General features: G+C 37.0%; 1 protein-coding gene across 1 annotated transcript in view; it reads left to right on the top strand.

Moving 5' to 3' along the window:
- Positions 1-13,776, top strand: part of LOC112047644 (CUGBP Elav-like family member 4) — a 251,037-nt gene extending 237,261 nt beyond the window's left edge. Inside the window, exons 4-10 of the mRNA XM_052883728.1 lie at positions 5,767-5,937; positions 6,656-6,770; positions 8,151-8,324; positions 8,974-9,063; positions 11,382-11,459; positions 12,945-13,121; positions 13,491-13,776. Of these exons, the coding sequence (XP_052739688.1) occupies positions 5,767-5,937; positions 6,656-6,770; positions 8,151-8,324; positions 8,974-9,063; positions 11,382-11,459; positions 12,945-13,121; positions 13,491-13,618 (933 nt within the window). The 3' untranslated portion in view covers positions 13,619-13,776. The remainder of the gene's footprint in view (positions 1-5,766; positions 5,938-6,655; positions 6,771-8,150; positions 8,325-8,973; positions 9,064-11,381; positions 11,460-12,944; positions 13,122-13,490) is intronic.
- Positions 13,777-15,278: the final 1,502 nt, after the last annotated feature.

The following is a 15,278-nucleotide window of genomic DNA, read 5'->3' as shown; positions in this document are numbered from 1 at the left end:
AATAAAAACCATTGAAATCGATTTTGATTCACAACATTATTTTATTCTCTTACTTTTGCCTTTGCCTACCTACAATAGGTATTCTTTTATCATTCTAAAACCTTTTTTTTTTCTAAACTTCAATGGATAAAATGTTCCAAGTATGACATTCATCATCATCATGTCAGCCGATGGATGTCCACTGCAGGACATAGGCGTTTTGTAATGACTTACTGTGGTTTGACATTAATATTTTTGAATTAGTAATTATCTTTTTAAACGAAGCTAAAATACTGGACGATATTAAATCGGGCTCATCATCATCATCATAATCGTCATCATCATCATCATCATCATCATCATCATCATCATCATCATCATCATCATCATCATCATCATCATCATCATTTTCATTATATTTGCTACGTAGCTAGCGCCGTATCAGCCATATCAATAATTGGAGCCCCTTTACGTGTGAAAACTAAAATTAATAAAATGTAATCCTCAACCTCCTTTGGTTTGAAGAACCTATGAATTTCCGTATATTCAAAGGTTCTTCAAAAATCTTTCTGTTTTAAGAAATCTTTACCCTTCATATTGGGCCCCCCAAGTAATTTTGATACAGGGCACCAAGGCACGCTACGCCACTGCTACGTAGGTACGAATTATCTATACTAATATTATAAAGCTGAAGAGTTTGTTTGATTGAACGCGTTAATATCAGGAACTACTAGTCTGATTTGAAAAATTCTTTCAGAGTTAGATGGTCCATTGATCGAGGAAGGCTATAGGCTTTATTTTATCCCCGTATTCCTACGGGAACGGGAACCACGCGGGTGAAACTGCGCGGCGTCAGCTAGTTCCTGATAATTTTCGATTCACCGTTCTGTGTAGAACGTCCTTTGCAAGCGCTGTTAACGTTCAATTAATTCCAAAACCGCTTCAGTAAAGAAATGGAATTTACTTTCGGAATTAAAACAGCAACATCGCACCCCCAAATATTGACTGTAAACATTTGTAATGCAAACAATTGAATCGCACTCGGAATAAATAATCCACGAGTTATTCCATATTCCGATGCGGCGCCACGTACCGAGGAGAGTGGTTTGTTTTACTGTCGGGGGAAATAAAATTGGATTTTATTTAAATGGGAATAAAGTTTATTTTTCATCTCCCCACCGAAAATGTACGTAATTTTTACGTTAATACCAGATAGTACACGACAATGTAGAGTTGTAGACTGAAGGAGCCTTCGGCGACAAGAAATACGGATACGGAATAATGGTAACATTTTTCTGTAATAAAACAATAGTAGATTGTTATACAAGGGGCTAAAAAGACCCGAGGTATTTTTAGGGCCCGAGACGAAGGCGAGGGCCGCCTAAATAGAAACCGAGTTTATAATGGGTTTAGCCCCACGTGTTACACTCTGCTATTCACTACGATTGCGAGAAAATAAAATAGTTTATTACAATATTCAATGATTTATTTTAATTGAAAATTAAATGTACAAAGTCTACAATTTTGGATATTAACGGAGATGCTTTTACCCGGCAACATAATTTCCGACTACTGTGAAGATGAATAATGATAATAGTTTAAAAAACTCCTTTCGTAAGTGAATCCATTCGTTGTTGTTTTCTCCACTTTACCTAGGTAGGTATTTAAGTAAATGCGTCTCGACTTTGATGGTAACAGATTGAAAATTTCATCCATCTCCAAATTAGGATCACAATTCTTACTAGATGAAGACAACAATAACAATTAATGTTGGACAATATATAAGTTACCGTCACAAATTTACAATTAATTTCTTAAAAAAATCAAGTGTGTATTATTCACGACAATTGTTTTTTAAATTCTCGCTTTTTAATTTCATTTTTTTCACATGAGATAAAGGCAAAGGTATTACACCGTAAAGGATGTCTTCAAATCTCACTCTATTCGCAACTCAATAAAAAATAAATAAAAAAATAAACGCATTCCACAGACAAACGCTGCATTTCATTCCAATTTAAAGTTTTTTATTTATTTTTCAAAACAATCGGGGCCTTACCTATAATGATTCCATTTTCGAATAAAACCTCCTCCGTTTTATAGTAGGCTATTACTTGGCTAGTACTCGTAACAGACAAGAATTAAAAAAAACAAAATTACTTTAGCCCCTAGAGGCTAAAATGCTTGTTTAGCCCCGCTGTTGAGTGGTAATATGACAGTGTTTTTGAGCAAGAGTAGTGAAAATATTTTTTTTAAATACATAATTAAAAGACCGTAGAGATAGTAGGTACATGTATCCTACTTATTAAAGAAAGGTGTACATAGAACATTGAATTAATTTACCCATTTAAATTAAGCCAACCACACACGGTCAAGTAAACACCGATAAACGGCTATAGGCGAAAAATATATTTATTGGTGTGGTTTAGAGTTTTGATATTTTCACTGCCCATATCCCTACGCGCTGCAGGCTTTACAGGCATAGAGCTTCAAGCCTCAAATTAGTGCGCAAAAGGCAGCACATTATGATTTACGTAGATATTATTTGTGGGTACGACAATAGTCCAACGAATGGGCATTAAATTACATCCATGACCTCATGGGGTTGAGTCCGGCCCTGTAACCGCTAAGCGATTGAGGCTTAAATTTAACATCTGAATGATACTCGAAAATATTTCTTCCGCGCCTGGATAAAAGGGAATAAATATTAGTTGGGAATAAGGGAATAAATTATAGTGCCAAGCCCGTGTGGAGTAGATTTTAGTCCTTACTGAAAGAAACAAGAATGTCTGAGAGTCATCAGTCATGAGATATTCTTTGACTTGGCACCTCCTTTAAAGTGATCAGTAGGTAATAAATATTATAATGTTATTTTTCACTTTTTAGTTTCGTGGGTACGTTTATGTTTTGAAGTCAGTTGTAATTTTTTTTTAATGATTATCCTTTTTAACTGAATTCTGTCTCTTCGCCTATCTAACTATCTTATCAAAATAAAAAATAAATATAATTAAACCTTAACACAAACATAAAGAATTTAAATTGAAACGAATAGGCAGAATTCAAAAAACTCCACACGTTATGTGTGGAGTTTTGTGTGTGGAGCAGGAAACAAAAACAAAATGAAAATAAAAAAGATTAGGTATCACAAGAAAGCCTTGTCCCGAAGCGCGTCGCAAAAAGCCTCACTTAACATTCAAAGCACAGTCAATTAGCCGAAGTGAAGGAAACTATTAGCCGGGCAAGTTCTGCGGCGGTGCATTTTTGGACGGCGGCCCAGTACTTGTTGCATCGGGGAGGGAAACCTGTTGCGTGCCCGAGCCTATGGGGCGATGTTTTTGCAGTCCACTTAAACGCAGCTAACTTTTTTGACCGAAAAAATCGACAAAATCTCTGAGAATCAAATATATGTAAAAATAAGGTGCAGATGAGTTTTACACGATCTAGGAATCGAAACTGACCAAATGGTAGTCTGTATAAGTAAGCTCTGTAGGTTTTATAAAAAATTCAAAATGTAACCAGCTAGGCCAGTTATGTTAGGGATCGTAGACTTTAAGAAATCCCTCGATACGGTGAAATCTTAAGCTGTGTGACTACAAAGATACCAAATTAACTTCAGGTTGGATTGATTGGATTGGCAGACGCACGTTGGATGCCAGACGACTATCTAATTTAATCTGAACGTAGGGAAGAAAAATTACCAGAAAATAATTGAATTCACGGCCGTAGTCGCTGGACGTCCTACAGAGTAGAACTACAAAGCATTGTAAATTTTCAGATATAATGTTGAAGACAGAAGTATTTTTATATGGCAAGGAAAGCATAAATAACAAAGTCAAACTGTTCAAATATTTCCGTGAGTCCTTAGCCCTTGGGTAGATCTAATTGTAGCATACTGTACATGCTATACAGTACATTAAACTACATCGCTTATTCTTTATTCTCAATGGGAGTCAAACCACAAATCACGTAAGTATGATCTTATTTGTAACCAGGACAAAGAATCATGGGAGCATTCTTCATACTGACATGAACTGTAAAATTCAGAACTACAAATTGTTATTTCAAATTCAACAGTGCATTTAAGAGTAGCTACTGAATTGCCGGTTCTTCTCGATAAAAAAATTCGAACCAGCGGTAAGTCGCTTCTCAATGACATTGGTATTGAAACCTACTTGAAAGTAAAAGATTTGATAAACTCAAAATCGGCCGTATGTGACTTAGCAACGTTTACTCGTAGCGGGATTTTTCCCCGCAGTTGGCAAATACATAATGAACGTCCTACCCGCAGTTGGCGTATTGTGGCGCGGGCCGCTCCGGGCCGACGCTTGCATTTTTAAGGACGCCGAGCCGAGGCCTCATTCTGTGAGGCGTTTGTGTGTTTTGCTAATGATGGGCTCATTTATATTTCACGACTTGCGGCTGAAAACGGTTTAGTTAAGGGTACAGATGAAGCTGAATCGTATAAATATCTTCTCTAAATCAAAACTTTAGTTTAGTTAAATAAGCAAAATGGTGAACTTAGGGCGATAATGTTTGGATTTGTAACGATCCCTATCAGATATGACGAATCACTATCAGATATTAATAATGACTTTATTAGGAAAATATATAAAATAGCTCTAAATATGTAGAAGTAGTATGTAGAATGTGTTAATGGTGAAACAAAATTAAAATCGGACGTAGTTTTTGAGTTCGTATCGTATAAATTGTTAGTTTGTTACGAAACTGATATTGTAAAGAGGTAGAGGATTTGATTGTTAAATCTTACCTCTTTACAATATTAGTTTATATTGACTCAATAGTTTATATAGTTTAAACTTTTGTGAAGGCTGTCTGTATTTCGTGTGTATGTTGTGCTTTCGTAGCGTTTCGATGTCAAAAGCCTTGCGGTTAACGCGAGAAACACTATCCTGGAGCCAGCGTCTAATAATATTTGTGATCTAATCTTAGCACAAACTCTGTACAACCGGTCGATTTTAGAACAAGCTTACAATGTTAGCATGTTAATCGATATTTTGGTAACTAAATTGGTGTTTGTAAGTATGCCTATATTAGGCGTTGTAGTCATCTTTGACTGAAAGATATTATAACCTTCAAATCAAGCGCGTTGCACCCTATGCTGCATCATTATCATTTATGTCAAGAATATTTATATTAAGATAAGAGAACATCCTTTTCTCCTCTTATAATTTAATTCAACTATTCGATATACCTACAAGACCTATTTCAATTCGGTTTCAACACCCTGCTGGTTGGAAACGTCGTAGTCTAGTACATACCTTGTTGAGTTGGTGACTTTGGTTCTTCATTGCCACTTCAACTTTGCGACTTGTCGAGCTGTCGGTGACTTTGGTTTTTCAGCGGAGCCCGTTACCAGCGCCTTAACAGGGACTCTGAGTCTTTTTTTTTATGTACTATAGGCTTACGCTTGACCACAATCAAGCCTGCTGGAAAGCAATGATGGGGTCTAAGATGAAGCGCGCTTGCCTAGAAGATGTCTATTCACTCTTGCCTTGAAGGTGCACAAATTATACGTGTCAGGAAACACAGACGCCGGAAGGGCATTCCACATTTTGGCAGTTCTTATTAGGAACGTTGACGCAAAACCTTTCGTGCGGGTTGATTGCACTTTGACAACAAAATGATGCCATTTTTCACGGCGTCTCGCTGTTCTGTGTGCGTGTGTTTTCTGCCCATAATTAACGACCAAGTCTTAGTTCCTTGTTCCTTGCCCTGTGTCTCTAGTAGGCCGTTATATAAGAAGCTGATGATGATTGTCGCTTGTTCCAGGGCGCGTCCTCGAGCCTGGTAGTAAAGTTCGCGGACACGGAGAAGGAGCGACAACTTCGACGCATGCAGCAGATGGCCGGCAACATGAGTCTGCTCAACCCCTTCGTGTTTAACCAGTTCGGCGCGTACGGCACTTATGCGCAGGTCATCACCGAACAAGTTGACTTACAGGTAACTGCAACTGGCTATTATCAACTACGAAACACCTTAGATCAACCTCAGACCCATTTGACCTTATATAGGACCTGCCTCGGTAGAGCTTATCCCTCTGTCAAAACTATTTGATCATGATCAAATGAGTTCGTACAAACGGCGTCTATAGAATCGATGTTTCATTGTGTTAAAATTACACGTGTGTGTATAACGATTTAAAATTTATAGTTGTGTGTAGGGTAACGACACAGGATATAATTAGGGTAAGGGCACAGGATATATTTATTGGTGTTAAATATTTTCGAAGTGTGAGTTTAACTCGTCCCCCTCAAAAAACGACAGACTTTGATGGTAAATTTAACTGCGATACAAGGCAAATAGAAGGTCTGAGCTTTTTACTATAGCCAGATATATTTAATTTTATGAGTTCATAGCCTATGCCTTATATACTTGCATATTAAGCAGCAGTAGAAGTTATAATATTAGTGTGATAATGGATCGGTAGCAAGACTATCCACTTAAACAGAGAAGCAGAAAATAAATGCAATGTGTGGCATATCCTAGCAAAAGTGAAGCATTGCCAATATAAATATCGCTGACATTTTTTTCTAATTGCCCACCGCATTGGTGCAACATGGTAGGTCTAACATGCTCGTATCTCATCTCCCGTTAGGCTAGCCCTGTAGTGCGCCTTTCCAATAGACAGATAACTAAATGAATGAATGAATTGTTCCAGCAACAGGCAGCGCTGATGGTAGCGGCGACTGCGCAAGGCTACATCAGTCCCATGACAGCGCTGGCGTCCCATGCCCTAAACGGAATGGCCAACTCCGTCGTACCACCGACCTCTGGTGAATATCACTTGCATATATCTATTACCCATGAACCGATACTATGTACTATAGTAATAATAAAACTATAGAAATGGCGTGTGTACAGTGTCGATGGGGGATAACTTGGATTGAAATGGTCAAAACGCCAAAACGCTGTGTCGTTTGAGACATATTTATTCAACGACTAGCGGACGCCCGCGACTTCGTCCGCGTGAAACTCAATGTAAACTTTCAACTACCTCTACCCTACCCCTACCATACCCTACCCCTACCCTACGTTGAAATTTTTCCTGATTTTTTTTGCTTATCCCTGCCCTACCCCTACCCTACCTCTAATTTTCTTTGCTATAAACCTCAAGGAGCCCGAGACCTTTCCAACGAATGCAAAACCGTGAAAATCGGTTCGTGCGTTCTCGAGTTATAGCGTCAGGAAGGAAACCCGACTTATTTTTATATAGTAAAGATATACTCCCACATATTCGAACGTAAACATAATATTATAATTTACAATGCAGTTTTCTCGGTACCTATGTCAACTTGGGAAAAAAATTCACACGCCAGTCGCCATTTCTATTGCTTTGATATATACTAAGATTTCATAACCTAAAAACAAAATCTCACTGAAGATGCTTTAATGAATAGTGTGAGCAAGGTGAAGAATATGGCACGCTCTCTTGTACTTATGTTATCGAGTAGTGATGTTGGTACAGAGTTCATGTAGAAAATGTGATCGACAATTTTATTCACCTTGAGCGAGATATTGATTTAAATTAACCTAGACTTAAGAATTAAGTTTATACTATAGAATTTAGAATTAAGCTTCCAATTTACTGCAATAACTTCACCCCTACTTATAAGAAGGGGTACAACTTCTTTTACACAGAATATATTATAAAACAGGGTGTGAAAGAAGTTACAGGATAGTTAGGACAAGTATCGAAGATATTTTAAAGCATGTCCAATATTCGGCAGAATTCATGTAGCATAACTTATGATTTTTCTTAATTATGTTAATTAACACACAGTACTATATCTGAAACGTAAGCTCTTAACACTGAAATTTTTGCCTATTGACTTCTAAATTCATGAATTCTTATTCCAAAGCTTACAATTTAAATTAGCTCGCAGATCTGGTAGAATTTCATCTATCTTGGTACCATCCTACCAACCGACGTATCCAGAACTTGCATAACTGTCTATGTAGAATCAAGAGAATAGAAATTGTGTTTTATAAAAAATTAAACACACCAACGATATACTTCTAACCTCCTCCTCCTAGTACTTTTAATATAGAATAAGAATAGTCACCAATATAACGTTATTTATTTAACCCTATTTGCTTGTCATCAGATTCCGATCACCCGATTGATTATTTAAAATATACTTTTGGGGATATAGACAACTTTACCGGGCTGGCGATAGGCACAGGCGCCCAGCCTCTGAACGGCGCTCTGCCGTCGCTGCCGTCGCCCACTATGCCGGGCTTCAACATGGCGGCTCAGACCGCCAACGGTCAGCCACCGCCGCAAGAGGCCGTCTACACCAACGGCATACACCAGACCTTCACTGGACGTGAGTTACTACCAACGTATCTACTAACTCGTCACATCATCCAATAAACATCTACAGGACATAGACGTATTTGAGGGACTTATGAAGACCACGGATAAGAGCTGCATGTTTCCAGCAACTCCCTCCAACTCACTTAGGTACACCGAGAGGTACTAACACTGTGCTTTACGGTGTAGGGTAGTCCAACACCTTGGAACCCCAACCTCAATCGAACTATAACTCACTTTTGTAATTTACCTAACAACATAGACAGATAACTAAATGTACAATAAATATTGTAAATATACAATATGTATTATATGGTATATGTATCGTATTTTATATGTTGATATTTCTTAGTATAAAAAGTATTTATTAGTATTTCCTTCTTCTGCAGAGTATTATTGTTGATCACCCCTCGCCTTTTGCCATTGTACCCCGATGAATCTCAGAAATCTACTCTTATCATGTATCCAAGAAAACGTGCTAAACGTTTTATATTCTTTCATTAATTGAAAAAACTTTTAATTACAACGTCAAAAGTGAACATGGAAACGCATTTTTTTACAAGCTAATCGCATAAAGTAAACCCGATGGTGGGTTGGACTATTGTCGTCACATGAAAAATGTGCCATTTCTTTTTTTTCATTATTATCGATGTATTTTCCAGCGGTGCCAGTGACAGCGCAGGGCATCCCCAACGGCGAGGCAGCGCTGCAACACGCCGCCTACCCCGGCATGCCGCCCTTCCCCGGAGTCGGTGAGTGGCGCTTACCACGCGACCGCTTGCGTGAATGCCGAACGCAACGCTACTGCAACGTTGGGGACGACTTTATCGATAACAAAAGTTAGAACAACACTATTAGCAATGGATCGAGTTAGTGGTGCATGTGGCATCATTGTCTCCACATGTCAGTTGCACTGATGATTATACCCATACATCATTTCAATGGTAGTTAAAAGATTTTTGGAAGGAGTGTTCCTTTCTCCCCATAGTTGCAACAGGGTTGATTCTGCCTTAATCCTCCGCCTTTCCGTGTTTTAGACGAACAACGTGTATTTAGAATGTGTTAGTGCCCGATAAATAGCACCAAAAGTAAAAAAACATAGTGCCTATAGCTCTTCTATATAGCCTTGAATAATTTGTAATAATATTGTCTATAATAAAGATTCAAATTATATCACTTACTCTTAGTGCTATTTAACCGAGCCCTGAGTGTGTTTTTTTTTAGTCAAAAAGGGGTTTGTATTGTGTCAAAATGACAGAATATCAAATTATCATTCATGGTTCCATTCACTACTCACACATCTCAAAATAGAGATTTCATAATATGAGTCACTCACCTTTAATTAATTAACTTAATATATTTATTGTAAAAATCTGTAAACCACTCTACATATTATACATAGATAAAAGCAGAAGATAGCTAGGTCTGTCTGTTAGTATAATACAGGAAATATTTTGATAGGGACGACGTACCTACTTCATATCACAGATTCGTTAACTACTCAAACAAGCCTACTTCGCAAATTGGGGCTTGACATTGAGATAAATTTTCTTCATAATAATGAAAATCTAGACTTAATTTTTGGTAGGTAGTAAATTGTTTCGACTTCATACAACTTTTGTGTATGATTTTACCGTGAAGGAGCAAAGCAAAAGTTACGAAAATTCTCTTTTCCATTTAAAATGTTCAACTAGGTAACTAAACAATTTTTGTGTCTATAATTTAATTAACATCGATATAAAATTAGTTAAGCAGCAAAGCTGCAACTTAATCAGGCCATAAATTTAAGGAAAATTATGCATTAAAAAGAATGTCTTAAACAAGCCAGGTGTTCTCGAGGAAGTTTCGAAACAAAGCTAAATCCTCATCTGACAGCTGACAAATTAAACAAAATATTGCGAATTCAGTTTTTATACTCTGTAAAATTCATGGCCGTGCTTATATATAAGTGGTACCTACTTGTTTTAAAATTCATAGGTGTTGAGATTGCAACAATCCTGAACAAAAATACTGTTTATTGCGTTAATAACACTAATGTTAAATTAAAAATTAATTGAACTATCCTTTGAATTAAATTAACTCACCTCAAATGTTTAAGTATTTAATGAATTATATCGTAGTTTTAATTTGCTATTTTGGAATATACAATACCTACAAGTTAACTGTATTAATTATCTGTAGCTGATGGTGTTTTGTGCTGAGACATTCATTAGTAGATGCTTAAAATCTGTTTAAATGTCACGATTATGCGTTTGGTTATTTTTTATAATACATCACATTATACTCACAATTACTAAAATACTTCTAATCCGGACTACTGTAATGGTAAAGACATCAACACCAATACAAACAGAACGAAATAAAAAGAAAACGTAGGAATAATACATCCTTATACAACGCTCAGTGTATTCGGACGCACATTGATGTAGGTTCCACGAATTAGATTACTGAAAGATGATATTAAATCATCTTCCAATAATTCGGATTCGTGGAACCAATTTAGTGTAGCAGCTTCAGAGAAATGTTTGTAAATATATGTGCCAGACCATATAGTTATGCGCATTTAATTTACAATTAATTATAATTTGATTTCTTGTTTTACATCATTCCAGGTTATTAATGTTAATTAATTGGATTTGTAAGCTTTAATTATTGATGTATTTCATGTGTAGACATTACGCTACCGACGTAATAAGACGTAATAAGGGGAGATCTTTAAAGTTAAAAAGTTAGAGTGTGAAAGTCTGCGATGATCACTTCATGTCTGAAACCTAACCAAAGACATTTCATCCTGACCAGAAACTTGGAGCTTTGCTATCTGCTACCTCAGAAATGCACTATAGTTCAAATTCCACATCTAGTTCTGGTAGATTATTCAGTCAGAGCATTGACTAATAATCTGTCAGCTTTAATAAAATAACGAAGGTCCTCACAAACTCATAGATCTCTTCCCATTAAGTGTTTTGGGAAATGTCTAATTACGTCGGTGATTTAGAAATGCATGACATACACGCAATACAATCGGTGTTCAATGTTCATTGTGAAAAATATGCAAATTAATGTTCGACAGCTTACCCAGCGGTTTATGGGCAGTTTCCGCAGCCGATCCCACCACCGATGCCGACCATAGCGCCGGCACAGAGAGAAGGTAAGTGGAGCCTCGAGCTGGACATCTAGATGACTTTCTCGCCAATGGACTCTATCCCTCTTCGCCTGGTTACAAATCCGACAAAAGATCCTTAGTAGATGATAAGCCATCAAGACGACCCCAAAACAATTTAAACATCAATGTAATGAAATTTTTGAAAGTTGCAATCAATACAGATATGTAGCACACAATCTGAAGATCTGACATTTGCAAAACTTCATAGGTCATTTTATTTCGATAGAACGCTGAGAAACTTCAAAACATCATGTGATAATACTATAAACATTAATTTAATGAAAAAGAAAACAATTTTAAAATAAGTAGTAAAATAGTAGTCGATTTGATAGAATGCTGGTAAAAAAAGAAATAAATTTAATGAAAAAAAAAAACAATTCAAAATTAATAGTCCCTAACTCATAAAGGATATGAGTTACTTTAGTTATACCACGAAACCTGAGCACTAAACCTATTAAACCTGAGCTGTTAAATCAACAATACGACTTCAAATTTTTTAGCAAGATCTTACTAAATTGCATTTGAAACAATTAATAACGAAAAAGCATTTCATTTCAAATTAATAGTCCTTAAGTCACAAAGAAGACACCAGTAATCTTATTATAAGTCCCAAATTGCCAACTTACCAAGTTACTCTCCAATAAATCATAAATTGTTCTGTTCTACTTAACTGTTTTCCAATAAGCAAGATCGTATCTAATTGGACTTATGATTAATAACTTAATACTGTCCAAGTTTCTTTCTACAGCTCCTTCAGCTATGCATGCATCGCTTTATATAGCTTTACGTTTTTAAAATAAAGTTGGAGCAAATGCCGACTTTAATTTTTAAACTGGTATTTTATTCAGAAGCTTCAAAATTCACCTTTCGTAATTCATTAAACCAAATTGTTAACCGTTAACTATTCCTGTTTGGAAAACGGTTCTTTTTTATGTTTATGTATGATGGTCGTCTGATTGGGATAGCACGACCTAAACTTGAATCTATAGACATTCAAATATTAAAGTGCAGTTTGTGATATTAATCTTGGCAGTAACATCACAAATTGCATTTCCCTTAATATAGTGCCACTAACATATCTGGTCATAGAGCGTGTCATTGATTTTTTACCTTTTGCATAATGTCGACCGCCGCGACGTTAGTGCCTCTTTTGACCACCGGTCAGTAATGTTTGTGTCACTATACACAGTTACAATTTGAATGTCACACAGAATCAGAGCTTTGTACAGTCACAGCATAGAAAGCTTTGCGATTGGCGCCCAAATTATCGTATTATATTTAATTTCTAATGTGTCAATGTTTCAATGTTCCTATGCTTTATTTGTATGGATGTACTTACTTCTAGACACTTAATATAATACTTCTTTATGTATATATTCAATACGTTTACACTGATTAACTACGCAAATAGTTTTAGTTATATTAACCTGAATGTTGGTGTTAAAGAGCAGATTTGTGAGTTCTTTAAAGATTTTCTCGTGTTTCCAGGCTGCTCCATCTCCGGCCCCGAGGGCTGCAACCTCTTCATTTACCATTTACCGCAGGAATTCGGCGACGCGGAGCTGATGCAGATGTTCCTCCCTTTCGGAAACGTGATCAGTAGCAAGGTCTTCATCGATCGCGCCACTAACCAGAGCAAATGTTTTGGTATGATAACAATATATTTTTAAAATTCCAAAATTTAATTTGGCAAATTTGTGACTTACAATAACATCATTTGTTCCATATCGTTGTTGTTGTGTATTTAATAACAATAAATATATATATACATTTCGAGACTAATAAAATTAAAAATATTAATGATTGAGTGTCATTGGATCTATAGGTCACGAATTAGTTAAGTTTGTACATATTAAAAATGTAGTGTAAATACGCGTGATCTTGCCGCTACTTGAGGACATACTATACACCTATAGAATATTACAGAAACGATACATACGAGTATAAGAATCGTTCACCGATTAATTTGCCGTATTTTAGCCATTTTCAAGAATATACTTTTTTCTTCTTTTGCAGGCTTCGTGTCGTTCGACAACCCGGCGTCGGCCCAGGCGGCAATCCAGGCGATGAACGGGTTCCAGATCGGCATGAAGCGGCTAAAGGTGCAGCTGAAGCGGCCCAAGGACGCACACCGGCCTTACTAACCCATGACGCCGTCCCCGCGCGCGCACGCAATGCCCAAGGTAATACATGCCTTACATCCAGGCGATCAACGGGTTCCAGATCGGCATGAAGCGGCTGAAGGTGCAGCTGAAGCGGCCCAAGGACGCACACCGGCCTTACTAACCCATGACGCCGTCCCCGCGCGCGCACGCAATGCCCAAGGTAATACATGCCTTGCATCCGTGCGATGAACGGGTTCCAGATCGGCATGAAGCGGCTAAAGGTGCAGCTGAAACGGCCCAAGGACGCACACCGGCCTTACTAACCCATGACGCCGTATTCAGTATTTGAATATTGAAAACTAAATCTCATCGCTTTAAAGTTCAGTGAATCCGAACGTAGTCCCATCACTCTCACACTTCGACCTGTCTCTCTCTTTTTCAGTGGAAACGTTTCTCTAACGTTCCAATTTTCTTTTGTTTCAGGTTGCCGGCAAATTCCGTTTACCCGCGGTGGGCTTGTTAGCGTATTATCAAAAATTCTGAGGAATTCAAGAAACATTTATTGTATAGTAAATATCATTAACTACATTACTTACCTAAAGATATATGCCAGCCCACGCGGCGCGTATACTATATTAGTTAAAGTAATTAATTGATCGGCGCGTAGGAATGCTTCATTCTTATAATTATCGATTAATCATTAAATTACTCTATTATATTATTATATATACAATTTATTAACTTTGATTAAATTATTATTATTATTATTAAATGACACGTTATAAAAATTTTGTCATTCGTAATCATTACTTCTAACTTCTAAGTACTTAACGTTTAACTGAAAAAAACTTTTAACATAAAATTTATTATACTAGTTATTTGCTTGAACTAAGCCAAACTGAATTTATTAAGTAAGTTGAGAATAAGAAAAATGTATTTTAATTATTGTATATTGCGTAAATTGTATCGCCGCGGCGTGGCGCGCGTCTTCGCGTTCTGTTGTTCCGTTTGTAGTATAGATGGCGCTGATTTGAGCGTCGACGTTGAGTTGTTAGGTAGAGGCCAAGACGGCGCCGCCGCGGCGTCTCGCGCCACTGTTGCCCCCTGCGCTGTGCATCGCACATAATATAAGTACTGCGGTATATATCACTATCGGAGTAGCCTATATTTTGTTAAATTTTATTGGTGTGTGTGTCTGTAAGCTATTATGCTGAGCTGGGCCGAGTGGAACGAAGATTATCAACGTAAACACCAATTCACACCTACTACAATTGGAAAAAAGATGAACAAAGCGACTTACATTTCACAGAGCAGTATTCTAATTCGCAATATTGGCACTAGAAATGACTAATTTTAGGGATAATGTTTTAGTGAATATATAAACTAATCAGCACTCATCAGACAAACAAACAATCGTTAAAATCCCTATCAAGCTTTATTAGATCGGGGCCAAAAATATCAGAGCAAGTATTTAACTCAACAGCTCAGTTATCCGTATAACTCTCTGTATTTTAACCTACAAGACAAAGTACAATTTTGTACAAAACTGTATTTTAACCGACTTCTTGTAAAAAGGAGTTCCCCGGCCGGCTCAGCGCCCCAACCTACATGTTAGTAAAATTAAATAAACACGATGTTATTAAATTAAATGTTCATAAAACGCTGTGTACAAATCGAAGTGCACTTCAAATATTACCGA

Source organism: Bicyclus anynana, chromosome 9 (genome assembly GCF_947172395.1).
Source record: "Bicyclus anynana chromosome 9, ilBicAnyn1.1, whole genome shotgun sequence".
Lineage (NCBI taxonomy): Eukaryota > Metazoa > Arthropoda > Insecta > Lepidoptera > Nymphalidae > Bicyclus > Bicyclus anynana.
The sequence above is the reverse complement of the archived record's forward strand: the minus strand, read 5'-3'. Positions and strand labels throughout refer to the sequence as shown.